General features: G+C 35.6%; 2 protein-coding genes, 1 non-coding gene and 1 pseudogene across 3 annotated transcripts; 2 read left to right on the top strand and 2 right to left on the bottom strand.

The window, feature by feature from the left end:
* The window catches only part of LOC113278969, a 29272-nt pseudogene extending 14745 nt beyond the window's left edge, over window positions 1-14527 (top strand).
* A 160-nt stretch (window positions 14528-14687) lies between these two features.
* LOC113284741 lies at window positions 14688-14787 on the bottom strand. The gene has a single exon (XR_003328362.1). It is a non-coding gene; the product is annotated as a U6 spliceosomal RNA (small nuclear RNA).
* Window positions 14788-14948: 161 nt separating this feature from the next.
* LOC113281425 (pentatricopeptide repeat-containing protein At1g08070, chloroplastic-like) lies at window positions 14949-17003 on the top strand. The gene has a single exon (XM_026530154.1). It carries the CDS (start codon window positions 14961-14963, stop codon window positions 16503-16505), a length of 1545 nt encoding a protein of 514 aa, XP_026385939.1. The 5' UTR covers window positions 14949-14960; the 3' UTR covers window positions 16506-17003.
* A 2-nt stretch (window positions 17004-17005) lies between these two features.
* LOC113281424 (pentatricopeptide repeat-containing protein At1g08070, chloroplastic-like) lies at window positions 17006-18875 on the bottom strand. The gene has a single exon (XM_026530153.1). It carries the CDS (start codon window positions 18821-18823, stop codon window positions 17033-17035), a length of 1791 nt encoding a protein of 596 aa, XP_026385938.1. The 5' UTR covers window positions 18824-18875; the 3' UTR covers window positions 17006-17032.
* Window positions 18876-19770: the final 895 nt, after the last annotated feature.

Raw genomic sequence — 19770 nt, 5'->3', positions numbered from 1 at the left:
TCATTCTTAATAACGTTACAACGCGCTATTCTTATTAGCGTTTAATGCTATTCTTAATAGCGTTCCTCTGGATTCCACCATTACACTTGCGCTTCCATCCACAGTTCCAAGTGTTGAGGTGGCGTGGAAGATGGAAGATGGATGGATTCCAGTTCCACCATAAGACTTGCTCTGAACAGGTGGATGGATAGGCTATTTCTCTTATGACACCGTGCGGTACCTAGAGAACAAAAAACTTCCATTCTCAGCTGCACCAAAGGATGATAGGAACCTTGCAGACATTCATTTAGGTTTCTATGATGACGTGTTAGTATTTGATCATGTCTAAAAGGTATTTACCGTATGTTGATCGAATTTCGACAAGTTTACCTGTTTGAATGTGGCCTTACTTGATATCCAACGAAATTTTCCAGCATGCAAATCTTTGCATCTGTAACTAGCCATTAATAAACCTCCAACTTTTAAGACTCTCTAATTATCTCAAAACTAAATCCTAATCCAATTTCATTATTTTGTCCGGGTATCTTATAACCCGAACTCTTAACTGGGAAATAGTTATGCGACCACTTGCTGGAACCATTAGCAGAGGAACTACAGTGATGGAAGATAAGATGGCACAGAAGCAGCTGCTGGCTGATAAAAAGCAATGTGCTGAGCACATTATGCTTGTGGTTGTGGATTTGGGAAGGAATCCTGGATCCTTAAATTTCCTCGACTCTTACGTCAATGGTAACTATGCCTATAAACATTATACATCCATTGCAATGCCACAAACAACAAAATAAATTAAAACATACTACTGCTGCAGGTATCTAAGCCTGGTTCTGTGAAAGTGGAAAAGCTTATGAGTATTGAAAGATACTCTCATGCCATGCATATTAGCTCCACGGTGAGAACTCATTATGCGAATTTTGATTCAAGTTTAGTTATAGCAACTCGATCAACTATTTGGCTTATCCTGACATTCCGGTTGAAACTCTGTATTGACAAATACAGATTACTGGAGAACTACTTGATGATTTTACTTGTTGGGACGCTTTACGTGCTTCATTGCCAGTTGGAACAGTTAGTGGGGAACCCAAGGTTTATAGCTGCTGCTCCTTTCATTTATTTTCTTGTCTTTATAAATTACTATATAGGGCACTTCTCGTTCTAAAGCAAAGAAAGATTCTCTTAAGATATGAAACGAAAACGGGAAGCTAATCGTACAAAATGTGCCGGTTACGGGTTGTTTGGTAACTATTATTTTAATGGATTATCAACTTATAATTCATTTTTCAGATTATAATGGATTTTATATGTGTTTGGTAATCATTATAATAATTACTTATTTTAATCATAATTGAAAAAATCCATCATTATAATCCGAGAAATTTAAAAAGAAAGAAGCTAAGACAGAGAATGTCCGGATTTCTCGCGGCAAAAATGGTGAGAAGTTCATCTTCTCAAATTCGTAGTTTAGGGTTTTTGGATTCGCATCAACAGGTCGAGCAGGGTTTTCAGGGAAGGCAGAGATTACAGAGTATGGCAAAGATTACAGAAGGGTTTACATCATGGGTTGAGAAAGTTCGTGGTACAAGTAATGGAGAAGCTTTTAAGGAGTCAAAGGATAATGAGATGCAAGATTGGCATACAGTTTCTAGGAAGAAGAAATCTAACAGCAACCAAGGTCTTCCAGGAAAAGAGATTGTTATCGATTGCAAGTTTAAATCTTTTATCCTTACATCCAGATCTAATGGCATTTTCTTTGATGAAAAAACCAGGGATACAAAAAAGATTTTACAGGTCGTGATCAGTAATGCAGGGGTTATTTGGATGAAAAATATTATGAAACGAGAATCAAAGAAGAGCTTTTATGGGAAGTGTTATTGGATTTTTCATATAGGTAGGGAACATATTCTTTTTTCTCGTGATCAAAATAAATTTGGAGAGTTTTTTCGAGTTTCTTATTCTTGGGATAAAGTTAAGCATTCTATGTGTTTTCCTGCTGAAGACGACACCTCCAGATGGCTACCTTTTGTTGAAGGTTTTTCAAATATTGTCATGCTTAAGAACACGCAGGCTGATTCGATGAAGAATGTCTCAAATCAACAGGTTGAGTCGCAATTTGCTGAAGAAGTAACATCAATCCCCAGTTCTGATGTTTGTTTTCAAGATAGTTCTTCTGAGAACTCAGCGACAGGTAATTGGGAGCAAGCTGTTATTATAGAAACTTCTATTGGAGTATCTTCTTGGAACTCAGTTGGAATTGAAATAGCGAAACACCTAAGAAAGCTTTTTTCTTTGCATCCATGAATGGTAAAGCGGCTTTATTAAGCAAAGGTGATTGGGATTTTGATGGGTATTTCATTAGATTAATGCCTTGGTGGAATGCAGCAAATTCTATAGCACTGCCTTCTTTAACTTCAGAAGGATCTTGGATGGAGGTTAAGGGCGTTCCTTTTGATCTTTGGGGATCCAAATTATTTTAAGATTTGGGTTCCATATTTGGCGATTTACTTGAAGTTCATTCATTAACTCTTGCATGGACTGATGCTTCAGCAATCAGAATTAATGTCAAAAAATTTAATGGACTCAACACTTCGTTTAATTTTCATTTTGGAGAAGCTTTCTTTCCAATACTGGTTACTGCTTCCAAAATCATCAATGGAGTCTTTGATCATAATCATCAAAAAGTGAGGGTTCAAAGGTTGGAAATGGTCTCGGTTGATTCCGTAGTTAAAGACACGGTAAAGAATCTCTCATTCAATGTAGAGTGGCCTCAAATTCCTCGAAATATTCTACGGCCACATGATTCTCGCCGTAAAAATATGTTTAAGAAATTTTCTCAGGCTGAAAAAGGAAAGTTGGTTACTGATAATTCAAATTTTGAATTTACTTCAAATACTAATGGAAAATGGGTGCCGACTTCGGATATGGATTCGGGTGTTATTAAGGAAAACCAAAATGGCAGTAACGGTAAAATTTTAACACGTGTGGATGACTCAGATTCAACTACTTCTTCAAATTCAAATGACTCGACTTCAACGGCTATCTTACCTACCTTTCAAAATGAAGATGAAGTTAATGATTATCTAAAGACTGCGGTTTCCATACTTACAGATGACTGATGCTTCTGGGTCCTCATCTGTATCACCTTCAGATTTTATTCCCTCATCGAATTTGGTTCAATCAACTCACACATCACAGAATTTTGATTACTTCTTAAACTCATCATAGAAATGGAGTACATTGAAGTTAAAATTTGATCCAACTCTAAGGCAGGACTTTGAAGCGGTCTTAATGCAGATGATTCACATTTGTCCAAAGCTGGGAATTCATTTCAAGGGTACAAAGACAGACATGGATGATGCTATGATGGATACTTTCAGAATTCATTTTTATAATTTCAATTTGGAAAACATGAAGGCTCATTATAGTTTCTTCTTTTACTGGTATTTTGGTTAAATCTTATATGGATTTTAAAACAATCTTTTGGAATATAATAGGTCTCAATGATCTGAATCGGAGAGACATTGTCAAGAAAAAATACAGCATTGGAAGCCAAGTATTGATCTTTTGCAGGAAACTAAATTGCAGGAATGTAATGATCTTCTAGTGTGGCAATGTTGGAGTAATAAGGATATTAAATGGTTGGATTCTCCATCTCAAGGAAGTTCAGGAGGAATTTTATGCATGTGGGATTCTTCTAAGGTAGAAGTTGTTTATTCTTTAATCGGGTCATACTCTATAACTCTTCATTGCAAGACTATTTCAAATTCCTTTGAGTTGATGTTCACAGGTGTATATGCACCCTGTGCTTCTAATTCTGATGAAATCAAACTTTTTTGGAGGGAGATTGAAGAAGTTAGGTGTTACTGGCAGCTTCCATGGGTTATTGGGGGAGATTTTAATGAAATAAGATTCACTCATGAGAGATCTTCAGGTGGTGATTATATTAATGGCATGAGAAGATTCAATAATTTTATATTCAAGCATCAATTGATTGATCTTCCTCTTCTGCCTGGGAAAGTTTCTACCCTAATGTAATTCAACAAACACTTGCTACACCCTGCTCTAACCATAATCCAATTGCCTTAATATGTGAAGGAGTGAAGCATGAACCCTCTCCATTTCGTTGTGAGTATTTCTGGATTTCTCATCCTGATTTTATTCCTTTTGTCAAAGAAATGTGGTTGTATTTCAATGTTACAGGTAGTGCGGGTTTTATCTTTTGCAAAAAACTACAACTCTTAAATCCAAAGCTGGAGGAATGGAGCAAAGAACATTTTGGGGATTTGGAACTACAACTTGAAGAACTGGAGAATATTTTTATGGATTTAGATGCTTTGGAAAATACAAATAATGGACTCACTGAAACTCAATGGGAGGAGATAGCTGCATCAAGACAAAAATACTGCAAACTTACAATTTTGAGAGATGAAAAATTGAGGAGCAGAGCAAGAGTTAATCACACAAAGGAATTTGAGCATAACACTGAATACTTCCACAGAATTGTAAATGATAAGAGAAGAAGAACCTATATTGGTTGTATCAAAGTTAATGGTACTCTTACTTCTGATGAAGGTGAAATCAAGAATGGTATTGTAAATTTTTTTCAAAATATTTTTCAGTCTCAATCTCAAAGAACGGTTAACATGAATGGTATGACTTTTCCCACTATTTCAGAAGATTTATGTACTTGGTTAGAAAGAGATGTTGATGAGGAGGAATGTGTTGGAGCTATCAAAAATTTGGGACAAAACAAATCCCCAGGTCCAGATGGATTTCCTGTAAAGTTTTATCTCTTATGCTGGGATTTCATTAAGCAATATTTTCTCAACATTGTCAAAGAATTACAGGTTAAATCTTTTCTTGACTGGAGACTGAAGAACACTTTCATAGCTTTAATCCCTAAAAAGGATTCTATTGAAGAAATTAAAGATTTAAGGACAAATAGTCTCATTCATGGGGCTTACAAGATTGTCTCTAAGATTTTAGCAGAGAGATTTAAGACAGTGTTGCCTACTATTATATCTCAGCATCAAACTGCTTTTGTCAAAAAGAGACAAATTTTAGATGGAGCCTTAATTGCAAATAAATTGATTGGTTCAAGAATAAGAAGTGGAAAGCCAGGAATTGTGTGTAAAGTGGATTTTGAAAAGGCTTTTGATCATGTAAATTGGGATTTCTTGGATGAAAATTTTCAACTAATGGGTTTTGGAGTCAAGTGGAGACAATGGATTAGATGATGTGTTGAATTCACAAGGTTTTCTATCTTAGTGAATGGGAGTGCAACTGGTTATTTCAAAAGTAAAAAGGAATAAGACAAGGTGATCCAATTTCACCTTTCTTGTTTCTTTTGGTGGGTGAAGCTTTGCCATTTATGATCAAGAGAGCTCAAGGATTATTATCTAGTTTTCAAGTTAAGCCTGATGGTTTATTGATTGGTCATTTACAATTTGCAGATGACACTCTTATATTTCTAGATGCTGATATTGAGCAAGTTAAAAACTTGAGAATTATTCTTCTTTCTTTTGAGATTCTTACAGGTTTGAAGATCAATTTTGCCAAGAGTCAGATTTCTGGTGTTGGATATGATGGTGACTTGAATACTTTCTCTTCTCTTCTTAGTTGTTATAATGGAGTTCTTCCTACAACTTACTTAGGTTTTCCATTGGGTGACAAATGTGGAGGTCCTGCAAAATGGGACAAAGTGGTGGACAAATTCATTGCTAGATTTCCTGGATGGATGAAACCACTTATCTCCAGAGAAGGTAAAATTACTTTAATCAATAGTGTTCTTGCAAGTCTACCAGTCTATTACATGTATATTTATGAAATCCCAGTTTCTGTCTTGAGGAAGCTTGAGCAAATTATGAGACAATTTCTTTGGAGTGATAATAAGGGGAAAAAGAAGATACATCTTGTTAAATGGAATGCTTTATGTAAAAGAAAAGTTTGGAGGTTTGGGTATTAAAAAGTTGAAGCTAGTCAATCAATCTTTACTCTCTAAGTGGTCTTGGAGGTATGCAACTGAAGAGGATGTTCTATGGAAACAAGTTATTGATAAAAAAATATGGTGTTAGTGATTCTGTGTGGTGTCCTAAAATTCCTAAATGTTCATATGGTAGATCAGTAGGGAGAGCTATTATGAATACTAATTCTTGTTTCTTAAAGCATGTCAGGTTCAAAGTAAATGATGGAGTTCTTGTGAAATTTTGGCATGAAAATTGGTTGTATGCCGCAATCAATTAAAACTTATTATCCAATTTTGTTTGGTTTATCCAGAGCTAAATTTTTTGCAGTTGCAGCTATGGGTTAATAACGGGCAATGTGGTTACTTGGAATCTGAACATCCCTAGAAGACTTAATGCTGCAGCAAGATCTGAGTTAGATATTCTTCTAGCTGACTTGCAATTCTTTAAATTCAATCATAGTAATGCAGATGAGTTATTTTGGCCATTCACCTCAAAAAAGATTTTTTCAGTAAAGTCAATGTATGACAGGTTATCTGTGGAAGATTCTCATCCAAATTCTGTTGTTTTTTCTTATATTTGGAGTTTGAAATGTCCTCCAAAGTTGTTTTTTTTCTTTGGTTGATTGTTCGTGGCAGGCTTTCAACAAGAGATATTCTCATCAGAAGAAGAATTAATGTGCCTGAGAATTGTCTTTTTTGTACTGCTCCATAAAATGCATCTCACTTATTTCTTCATTGTGTTTTTGCAAGATCAGTTTGGGATATTATGAGTGTCAATTTAAAATGGCTTTTTGCAATGCCTGGAGATGTTGTTCTTGCAATTCAAGCCTGGCAGCTTTCTCTATCTGACAATGCTAGAAGTGAAATCTGGAAGCTTGTTCCAGTAGCTATATTTTGGTGCTTATGGAAGGAGAGAAATAACAGGGTATTCAATGACAGTCCTAACTCTGCTGCTATTGTTGCTCATAAGGCAATCTATGTCTTGTTCACTTGGTCCTTGGCTTTCAAAGATTTTGAGGATATTGATTCAAAGGAAGTGATGAAAAACTGGTGTAAAATTTACTTGGATATTGCTTGATGTTTTTGTTTGAGTGCTCTTAGCTTGTTTTGAACACCTTTTTCTTTGTACTTTGGCAAGGGTGGTATAATTCTTTTATACCCACTTTTTTTTATCAATGCATCTTTTCTTTACCGATCAAAAAAAAATCCATTATTCCATAAATAGAAAAAAGTTGTTTTTAAAATTTATTAAAATCAATTATTTTTCCTAACAAACTCAAATTGAACCTTTTCTTCTTATTTTCTCTAAACTATCAAGAGAGAGACAAAAAAACAACACATGACTAGGAAAATCGTAGATCATTGTTTTTTTCTCTCCCGTTTGAGATCATTATTCTAAAATAATCAATTATTTGAAGAAAAAAAAGTGTTTGGAAAAATTAATTTTAAAATGATTATGTCAAAATCATTTATCAATGGGAAAATTAGGCTCAGGCCCCACCCATGGGTAACACATAATATGAGGCCCTTAATTAAAAGAAGTTTAAACCTAGGCCCCGAATTATTAAAAGACCTTGATACCCTTATGAATATTGTCAAGCCCATAATTAAATAAAGTTTAAATCTAGGCCCAAAATTATTAAATCTAGGCCCCGAATTATTAAAGTACAGTGTGAATGTGTAAACATAAGTTACACATGCATATGGCATGTGTATCCAGAAGTTACACATCCTTATGGCATGTGTAATGCAAAGTTACACTTGTATATATATGCAAAAAATAGACATCAAAAAAAGAACATAAAAAAAAAATACATGTATTACTTTAATATTCATTTAAAACAATTTTTTAGCATGTGTAACTAGAATTTACACACGCATTTGTCTAGCGTAATCGAGAGTTACATATGCATCTATCTAGTGTAATTGAGAGTTACACATGCATCTATGTAGTGTAATTGAGGGTAATATTAATAATCAACACCTGCAGATTGACACACCAATCCAAAACATCAATTGATCTTCATATTCTTCTCTGTCATCTCAAGTCTTACGCAATCATACCTCCTAACTCATCTGCTCAGAGAGGGTAGCCTGTAAAAAGATGGATAAATCAATATTTATGCATGGAAAGACTGATTGGTATTCCAGTATCAGACCAGAACATAAAAAAATATGAATGCATGACATAAGATATACAAATCTTAAGTTTTACACATATAATTACCACATGTAACTAGCAGTTACACATTCAATTGGCATGTGTAACTCGCAGTTACACATCCAATTGGCATGTGTAACTAGCAGTTACACGATTTCAGAATTTTGACATTTTTGCAGCCTAGTTAGATCGAACTAGCTAACAAGAGAAATCACAAAACATAAGAATGTTCATAACATGAACCTAACCCTAACTTTATTGAACCTGTGTTTACCATGTCAGTCGCCGTGTCGATGCACAAACATGTATACCCTTCTATATAGTCAAGTAAGATTATCTGTATAAAAAAGGTCTGCGATCATGAAATATAACAAGCAGTGAAGAACTAATAAAAAGAATTAAGGTTCAATAACTTAACAGATCAAGTAAGATCCACCACCATCACTATTGTAAGAGGGGAATGAAGTAGCTGAACCAGAAATACAAGCTGAAATAATCATTCAAGAACAAAAAGTAAATTCAGATTTTGGTCAACAAGCAAAAGTTAACAAATTTGAAATCAAGATAACGAAATCAAGATAAAACTTCTCTAAAAAACTACATCAAAATCAGTATGTGTAAGTAAAAGTTACACATCTAATTAGCATGTGTAACTACAAATTACACATCTGTTTAGCTTGTGTAACTAGAAGTTACACATCTGATTAGCATGTGTAACTAAAAATTACACATCTATTTAACTTGTGTAACTAGAAGTTACACATGTAGAAGTTACACACCGACTCCATGATCACAGACCAACGTATTATGTTGTTTGTGCAGTTGTTCCATCAAACTTACCAATCGGTGTCTTCATATCACTTTCTTCTTTATTTCAGACCTCTCTCCTAAATCTTTCAATGAAACAAAAAGTTCACGCCTAAAATATATGACAGAAAACTTTAACCATTAGTGTTGCACCCCTCACAACGCATCAAATGATGCAAAACTCAAGTACCAACCTATAAGTTAAAAGTTAAATTTTCAGATAATACACAAGCTTTAGAAAATATAGAACATAGAGAACTGTAAAAATTAAACCACTCCCTTGCGCACCAAGTGGCCATAACACCAGTGTGAATCCTTGGAAGATCCATGAATATTTGTGTCATTCCGAATCTCCACTTCCATCAGTTACGTAAATCCATCTTAGGTATATTGCGTTACTACTTAAGCCCAATAAATCCAAATTCACAAACCAGGACACAAAATCTACACACTTGAAACGTAAAACAAAAATATACTTAGCAGGTACACATGCAATGGCTTGTGTAAACTGTAGTTACACATCCATATGGCTTGTGTAATAAGAAGTTACATATCCACTTGGCTAATGTAATCTGCAGTTACACATCCATATACTTAGCAGTACTCAAATTCATGACTTTAGAGATACATAATTATTAACGTTATTGTTTCCTATTGACAGGTAAATTTTGAAAGAATTACCCAAACTACTTGTTAAGGTTGTGTGCAACCTTGACTCATCTATATCTCTTGCTGAAGTCAATCCTTGACACGTTATAGAAATGCAACTGGAACTTGTCTTCTGGAAGATTCGCTGCGACCACGCAGTAGGCTACAAAATTCAGAAAACATAAGAAACCAACAAGATTAAAGAGATGTATCAATCAAAAAAGCTTAAGAAGATAATGAATTATATGAGTTCATTAAACTTCAATATCAATTCACAGATGTTTTACGAGAGCTTCTGGTTCTATGAGTGAGTTCAGATTGCAGAGATCTCAGGATTCAGAGTTACACATGCATCCTACTTGTGTAATTAGGAGTTACACAAGCATATAACATGTGTAAGTAGAAGTTACACATGCATCCTACTTGTGTAATTAGGAGTTACACAAGCATATAACATGTGTAACTTCTAGGTACACATGCATCCTACTTGTGTAATGTGAATAAAGAATTGAAGTTATCTAACTGAATACCAATACCAGTAAAACATTCATCTGGCTCATATCAAGCTTAATTATTATATATATATATAATTATTTATGATAAATGTTTCGGAATTAAAATACATAATAAGAATGAATGTCATTAACAGAACTATGAGAAAGTAAGTTCTATATTAAATCAAGTCAGCATCAGATAATTAATATTAGAGAACCTGAACTGATAATACCTTGATTCTATCATATTCTCTGACAGCAACCATATTCCAAGATACTCATGTAGGGTGTCCTGTATTAAAATGCGAAATCAGGAACTAAAAAGAGTTTATATAGATAACAAAATAAAGAAACTAGAGTCTAGAGGGTGATTAAATGTTCAAGTCCATCAAAAAATTGATAAATTTGCCACAAATAGTCACAATGAAAAGGTTAACAGGTTCTGATTTCAAATTTGAAGGCATGTGCTTACGTTCTTGGAAAACTAGGCTGACTTAAAGTAAGATGCTACTCATTATACATCCCTTCTTCTCAATTATAGGTACACATTCAGTTCTGAGTAATTGCAAATCAACTAGATAGAACATTCCAAACTTCGTTTCGTTAAAAAATATTGTACCAGATGTTTGTCATTGTGAATTCAATTCTCGATAATACCTGCTTGCTTTCACAGCGGCTGTTGCAACACATTTCATATTCACCGCTCGTGTTCTCTGACAATTATACATTGCCCCCTCCTTCTCAAATTTCATCAATTTGATGAATGCTAGACCCAATTCACTCATTGTTTCTCCTATATCTTGCTGAGCTTTCACAAGTCCTTCAGCCTGCACCACCAAAGAATGAATTTAACTCGAATAAAATATAAAATATCCTGAAAAACAAAATCAACACTTAATACTACCATCAAAGTATTTATTACATGCTTAGATACATTGCTCAGTTGTTGCTCGAAATCACGAAGCATTTCTTTCTTCTCCAGAAACTTCTAATCCTCTTCAACCACATGAGGTTTCGAACCTCCCTAATCATTTGTAACCGACTGCTTCAATTCTTTAAACATTCTAAACAAATCTCTACCTCCTTTTCGCAGGTTGACTAACTTCATTCGGAGTAACAACCGGAGTAGAATCACTAACTCAGTTTCACAATCAAACCGTGAATCACATGATGCAAAATGACATTAAGTAGCATTTTTGTAGTAATTTCAAACATAAATGAAAACCAACATCACTTTGACCTCATACACACAATGATGATATAAGACGTAATTTTTTTTGCAGCAGTCAAGTATATTCAATTCAAACAACAAAGAAATCCTATAATAACAAGGTATGTATTGAGTAGTTACCATCCAAGAAGGCGTTTGTGAAGATTGACTATGTATTCTTCAGTTATAACTTCCTCGTTTCTTCTCTCACTGTTTTCAACCATCTTCATAATCTCCCCATCCTCATAAACGTATCTCAAAGAGGAATTCTACAAAATTTATAAACTCTGATTTGGTGAAAATCCAAATTATACAAAATATACATCTGATGTGTCTCAAATGAGTAAATCAAATTTTGATTGTAATAAAATCAAACATTCAAGAACAAATACAAGTAGATATTAACTTGAACCGAATCGAAAAATCAAATTAGATGAAATTCATAACAAATAAATGGGTAATAGAGATGCTAATTCACTGATTTCGAATCTGAAAACTGATTTTTAATCGAGATTTAAGATACAGAGATTCATTGATTTCCAATATAGAAACCTAATTACTATTATTTTGAAATTTCTTATCAAGACTTTTATATTAAAAGAAAGATAGAGATTAGATTTTAACAGATCTGAACTTTGATAACGAGTTCATCGAGAAATTTCATTTAAAATCATAAAAAATTACAAATTAGAGTTGATTACAAACCATAAAAAGATTTTCGTAAAAACAAAATCGATAAATAATAGTTCAAATCGAAGAGAATGATAAAAGCATTATAGATTGACGCAACAATTCTGAAATCAGATCAAAAGAAGAAGAAATAACCTATTTCTTTCGATTTGATGGTGAATCTCACTATTTCATCCATGTTATTCTTCTTCTGCGTGCAACCTACAGATCTATTTGTTGATAATGATTATCACTTCTTTTCAATTGATTTTCACCGAATCTCCCTATAACAAGTGCTGCTGATGTTGAATTTAGGTTTAGATAATCAAGATCTTTGTTTGTAAACCTTAGATTTAGGTTTTGAAATCGATTTTCATTGCAAAAATCGGTTAGAAAATGTGCATTCTCCGCCCTGTTTCTTTTACCGAGAGAGAATGAAAAAGCAGATGAGAGAGAGAGTGAAAAAGAAAATGAAAATGAAAATGAAATCTATAACTAGTTTTATTAGGTATAAATACTAAAGGTCAGTCTTGGTATTTGTTATTTTCTGATGACGTCAGCTTCCGGTAAAATTTCAAAATCTGGCCCCAAAATTGAAAGTAATGGGCCTAGAAATATCAAAATCTGAAAGAATGGAGTTGATAGTGGAGGATCCATTTTGTGGGGTTTCTATATGTTGAACCCATATAGCAGGGGGTTATAGTATTTTTCACTTTATCAATTTATGATTATCTATAATCATAAATAGATAATCATAAATTTTACCAAACAAGGCATAAGAGCAACTGCAGTGGTGAGATTAAAATCAAAGACCAAAGACCAAAAAAAGCGACCAAATTTGAGTTTAGTCTGTGGTGCGACGCTATGGAAGCCGAGTATATTTGATCGAGCGTTGGTATAATGTTCGTTTGCTTGTGAAGCGTGGGTATAAAGTTCGTTTGGAATAGGCGTAGATATAACCAACGCCTGTTGTGGGGCGTAGATTAAAACAACATTTGATGTGGGGCGAACATATAATATACGCCCATCTAACCGGCGGTTATATAATTCACGCTTGGTGGAGTGGTTATATAACAAACGCCTGACTTCAGGCGTTTAAATTATGTTATCTCATAATCACACACGTACACTACACGTGTGAGGGCGTTAAACCCTATTCTTCTTCTCAAGTGTTCTCCTCTTTTCTTCTTGTTTCTACCGCATAATCACTTCCTCTACCTGTGTTCTCTCATTCTCTCATTCATTGAACTCTTGTTCCTTTTCGTCGCCGAAAAATGGAGCTAAATATTCCTTCATTAACAACAATCTTAGTTGATATTGATCAATGATTGTCTTTCTATATAAATAAAATTGTAACGGCTTCTCATTTAGAGGGGGGAATGAAGATGGTCGGTTCTCTTTCTATTTATTGTAAAATAATGATCACACACATGAAAGCCTAAATGATTAGATTAATCCCACTCTAGCTACACAGATGCAAAAGTTAGTTTGTGGTCGGTGACTTTAAATAACGGATGACAAAGTAAAAATAATGTGGTTTGTAGTAGCTGTTATTCTATAGATTACTCTTATTCTATATAGAGAAAGCTAAGTGTTCTTGCAGAGAAAGAACTAAAGTGAGCATTCTAGTCTTACAAAGAGTGTGATTGGAATATGTTTGTATATAAGTTGTAAGAGAAATTATTGAAAAGTAATCCTCTGTTCTTTTGTTTTCAAAACGGCTTGATCATTATGCTGCACAGTAATACCCAGAACAATTTTGTCTGTTGAAAATGGAAACTTGAATGGGGCGTACATATTAGCACCGCCTAAAATGAGGCGTATACTATACCAACGCCTGAATGGGGTGGTTATAAAGTGTTCGTCTGAGTGGGACGGACATAATACCAACGCCTCATGTGAGACGTGCATTTCAGTTACGCTCATCGGGCGGAGATAATAGGTGCGCTTCATTGAAGCGTATGTTATAAGTTCGCCTGGGAATGGAACGGGGATTATACTACCGCTTCACATGAAACGTACAACAAACAAACATTATACGTTCGCTCGATTATATTTGGTTTTGGTCTTGGTCCCGGACCAAATATAGTCTCGAATTTGGTTTTGGTCCGGCTTTTACTCTTTAGTCTGTCCCGCTGCGTCTCGTTACTAGACCATACTTTTGAGTTTGGTCGTCCACTGCGGTTGCTCTAAGGACATCAAATTCTCAGATCACTTGTAACTCTCGGATCAGTTGCAACTTATCATGTAAAACAGGTGAAAACTTGAAGTTGATTGATAAATTAGAAGTTACAAGGCGAGGACCATGCAGCGGTGGATTTGGGAGTGTATCACTACCGGGTGATATGGACATTGCACTTGCTTTGCGCATCATTGTGTTCCCAAAAGAAATCCATTATGACGCTATGTACGCGTACAAGAAAGCGGATAGACGAGAACGGGTTGCACATATACAGACTGGTGCCGGCATAGTTGCTGACAGTAATCCAGATGATGAACTACGAGAATGTGAAAACAAAGCAACTGCACTGATACGAGCCATTGAGCTTGCAGAGTCGACCTTTGTTGACGGTTATTGATGCCGCCTCATTAGTTTTAGTTTGGAATCATAGTGTTACCAATGAAGTTATAACCACGGTTTTGTAAGTAATAACTCGGAAGGTGGGCTTCTCTGCAGGAAAAAGAAAATGGAAAAAATATCAAAAAAATTTGAAAAAATAATTAAGAAAAATATCAAAAAAAAATTGGACCCATTTCCCGATTTGTGTGTGTCATCGCGCAGGAGTCATGCTATTGTTCTCTGTATCATTCCAATTTTATCGGATGTCCCCGAAGGGAAGAGCTAATGGGGCAGGTTCCAGTATATGAAGTGATTATGTTTTGTAAAATAAGTGATGTGGGACTAAACTAGAGCCCAATCTTATGCTTTGCCATTTCAAGGACGTTAAAGGTTCGAATCGAGGCTCAGTAATCACAACTTGTATTTCCTTTTACATTTAGGAAAAGCTCATCATGATCTCTTACATGAATCCCAACGTAGTTTTAAGTTTGAAAACCCAAATCCCAGTATCCATCAAATCATCTGAAATCCCTACTAATCAATCCAAAATTCAGCATCTAAAACTACTAAAAGAATGTACTAGTGTAAAGCATTACAAACAAATCCACACTCAAATCATCAAAAACTACCCATCTTATCAAACCAAACTTTTACTCTCTAAACTTGTTGAATCACTTGTAAATTCAAACCACACCGAGTATGCTAATCGAATATTCGATGGGATTTGCGAAAACACTACATTTGTGTACAACACCATGGTTAGAGGTTATACCTTAAATGGTACTTTTAATGAAAGCTTACAAATTTATATTCAGATGCAATGTCATGAACTCAAACCTGATAATTTCACCTACCAATTTCTTATTAAAGCTTGTACTTGTCTTAATCAAGGGAAAGTGATTCATTCACTTGTTATCAAGAACCCAAGTTTGAAAACCGATGATATATATCTCCAAACTTCGTTGATTGGTTTCTATTCTAATTACGGTGATCTTGATTATGCTAGAAAACTATTCGATAGAATGTGCCAAAGAAATGTCGTTTCGTGGACTGCGATGATCATGGGTTATGTGAAACAGAAGAAGTATAGTGAAGGACTTGCTTTGTTTCATCGAATGCAAATTGAAGGTATTGAGATAAATGAGTTCACTTTGGTTAATGTTTTATCTGCTTGTGCTCATTTAGGAGCTTTTGAAATGGGGAAATGGGTTCATGGGTATATCCATAAGAACGGTATTTTTCTTAATCCAACCTTGGCTACTGCACTTATAGACATGTATATGAAATGTGGATATGTCGATAAAGCTTCTCAAGTTTTCAATAAGCTAACAGAGAGGAGTATTTCTACTTGGAATTCGATTATCGGTGGACTAGCAATGCATGGATATGGAGAAGCAGCACTTGAGAGGTTTAACAAAATGCTCAGGACCGGAACAAAACCAGATCATATAACATTTATTGGTGTATTATCAGCTTGTACACATTCAGGAATGGTAGAAAAGGGTCGGGAGCATTTCAATTCAATGACAAGGGATTTCGAGATTGAACCTCACATCAAGCATTACGGATGCTTGGTGGATCTTCTAGGAAGGGCAGGTCATTTGGAAGAAGCTTATGAGATAATGAAAAACATGCCATTTAAAAGAAATGGTGTCCTGTGGGGAACATTACTTAATGCTTGTAGTGCTCATGGTAACGTTGAGTTAGCGGAGATAGCCATGGAGCGACTTGCTGAATTGGAACCGTTCAATGATGGGAATTATGTTATAATGTCAAATCTTTATGCTTCCAAGGGTCAATGGGAAGAAGTTATCAAGATGAGGAGGTTCATGAAAGATAGAGGGATTTTGAAGACTCCGGGATGTAGTTGGATTGAGGTAAACAATGTGATTCATGAGTTTGTAGTTGGAGATGGCAGGCACCCGCGATCGGAGGAGATTTATTCAATGTTAGACGATGTTGCGGAAAAGCTGGAGGAGGTTGGATATGTTCCATAAAACTAATCAGGTTTTGTTTGATGCCATGGAGGAAGAGAAGAGGATAGCCTTATGTCATCATAGTGATAAGTTAGTGATTGCCGTTGGGCTTGTCAGTACAACTCCTAAGAGTCTAAGACTCGTTCCCCAATAAGGGTGGCAAAGAATATTAGAGCATGCAGGGGATTGTCATCTGGCTACAAAACTGATATGAAGATCTATGACAGAGAGATATTCTCAGGGGCTGCAACAGGTCTCATCATTTTAAGGAGGGAGATTGCTCCTGCCTCCTGCAAAGATTACTGGTGAAAAAACATTCCTAGTCCAACAATCACCTAACACACTAGGCAGAATCCTGTAGAAAATCACATGGCTTTTGTGTCAATTCAGTGCATAAAAGTAGTCGGCAATCACTGTATGGAATAAAACTATGCCACCCATTGTTCAGAACTTCAGAGATGCTAATATCATTGTATACTGCTACATCAGAATAAAATATACAAATGGTCATTCTGGATAGTTTGAAGTTGAGCATGGTATAATACCAGTTACCAGTAATCAGAACATGAACAAGACCCATTACTGAAATGGTGAAAACGGCTGCAGTCCCTAATAACCATCTGCCTATCATAATACTTAGAGACCATCTTCATAAAAATATGGCAATCGTCACAAACACGCAAATTCTTAGCAATCCGTATCGGAGTTCTATTATCGGTACTTATAAGTCCAAAAGCAACAGCCAACTTTTCACTGTGGTGTACTAGTGTCTGCTCTTTTTCATTCATATCCACGTCATGCAATGCAGATGAAATGCAAGGTTCATAAGCTTCGGCTTTCAATCTCTTAACCATTTTATCCAGTTGTTCATAAATCTCTTTGCACTTGGGATGAGCTCGATCTCCTGCAAAGAATTCACTCACAACATGATTTACCTCGATCGAACTGCACCCAGGTTGCTTTTTCACACCCTTTTCTTTCATCATCTTTCTTAACTGTACAGCCTCATTAAACCTACCGGCCTTGGAGTATATATTTGATAACAGTACATAATTCCCGCAGCTTTGAGGCTCCAATTCTACAAGACTAAGTGCTACTTCCTCTGCTAACTCGACATTTCCATGGATCTTACATGCACCAAGTAATGATCCCCATACCACTGGATGAGGCTCCATGGGCATCTTCGTTATTAGCCCATAGGCCTCCTGCAAATGCCCCGCACGCCCTAGAAGATCAACTATGCACCCAAAATGTTCTACCTTTGGTGTTAGACCAAACTCCTCTCTCATCACCTCAAAATATTTTAGTCCAGTATCTACCATGCCAACATGACTACAAGCTTTCAAGAGACCAATAAAAGTAACCTCATTTGGTTTTAAGCCTTCTTTTCTCATAGACATGAAGATCCCGAATGCCATTTCTGCTCTCCCATGCATTGCCAGGACTTCAATCATTGTGTTAAACAAAAACGTATCCTTCACATTTGCATTATCAAAAACTCCTTTAGCTTCTTCGACACTTCCACATTTACCATACATATCTATAAGTGAAGTGTTAACATAAACATCCATCTTAATATGATTCCTGTTGATATAACCATGAATCCATTTCCCTAAATCAAGTGCCCCAAGATGAGCACAAGCTGGAATCACGGATACAACCGTGACTTCGTTCGGCTTAACATCTGAAACTTGCATCATTCTAAACAAATCCAGTGCTTCCAAGAACCGTCGATTATGAACATAACAAGTAATCAAAATATTCCAAGAAACAACATTTCTCTTAACCATTTGATCAAACAATTTCCTGGCAGACTCACATTCTCCAATCTTAGCATACCCTGAGAGCATAGCATTCCAAGTTATGATATCTTTTTCAGGCATCTCATCGAAAAACTGCCTTGCAATCTCAATATCCCCTGTTTTGCAATACATATCGACCAAAGTATTCCAAGACGATACATTCCTCGAAGGACTCTGATCGAAGAGCTCTCGTGCTTTATTAAACTCCCCGCATTTAACATATCCAGCTATCATTGTATTCCAGCAAATAACATCTCTTTCAAGAATTCTATCAAATATGAAACGTGCAGAATCCGTTGAGCCGCAAGAACAATACATATCAATAAGTGCAGTTTGAAGTATCAGTTTTGAATACAAACCCATTTTCATAACAACCCCATGCAACTCTTTCCCAGTCTGAATTTCATTAAGACTTGAAACTGATCTTAAAACAACTGGAAATGTAAAAGAATCGCAAGAAACGGAACGAGAACGCATGAGGGAGTACATTTGTAAGGCTTTATAATGGTGCCCATTTTGTGAGTAGCCTTTAATCATGGCATTGTAGAAGAAGAGTTTTGGTTTACGAAGGGGTTAGTCGTGGGAGAGGTCGAGAGATTTTAATGTATTTGGATTTTCTCCTGTTAGTCCTGAGGGAGTTTGAGGGAGTCTCTCCAAATCCCCGTTAGTCGTGGGGGAGTTTAGAGGAGTCTCCTAAACTCCCTAGAAAACACCTGTTAGTCGTTGGGGAGTTTAAAAAAAGCTCTTGAACTCCCTGTTAGTCATAAAATCCTAAAATACTAGGGAGTTGGTTGCTTTGGGGAGTTCGAATGAGTTTTTAGTGTATTTTGGTCTCACAACAAATCTCTCAAAAGAGTAGAGATTTGGGAAGGAGTTTGGTGCGTAGAAAACCATAGGAGAAACAAGAGGAAAACATTTTTTTTCCAGGTATGCTTTTTTTCTTCTTTGATCTCCATGATTGTTTATAATAGTTTGATTTGTATACTATTTTGATTGTTTTTCATATCTTTGATCTCCATGATTGCTTATTTTGATTGTGTGTATAGTTTTGTTTTGTGTGTACTCTCTCTCTATCAAAACCCTACTGTCAGATAAACATGTTTCGGAACTGAAGAGGATTCTACTTTGTTATAACTTATAAGGAGATTCTCTTCGATGATTTATTAACGGTATAGAGATTTTGCATGAAGTAGAGATCCCAGAAACTTGCGAGACCAATCTCCTTGTGTACTACTTGGTTCACTGCCTGCAAGGAGATTGTTGCACTGCCTGCAAGGAGATTTTGCATGAGGAGGCATCTTATCCATTGGGATTGGTTCACTTCCTGCATGAACAATCTCTTTGTGTACTACTTGGTTCACTGCCTGTAAGGAACAATCTCCTTATAAACTTACTTGAGATTTTGCATGAAGTAGAGATCCCACACTTAATGGGAAAAACAAGGGAAGTGAAAGTGGCATGGTCTCAGAAACTTAACACATAAT

This window comes from Papaver somniferum, chromosome 5, assembly GCF_003573695.1.
Source record: "Papaver somniferum cultivar HN1 chromosome 5, ASM357369v1, whole genome shotgun sequence".
Classification (NCBI taxonomy): domain Eukaryota; kingdom Viridiplantae; phylum Streptophyta; class Magnoliopsida; order Ranunculales; family Papaveraceae; genus Papaver; species Papaver somniferum.
The sequence above is the reverse complement of the archived record's forward strand: the minus strand, read 5'-3'. Positions and strand labels throughout refer to the sequence as shown.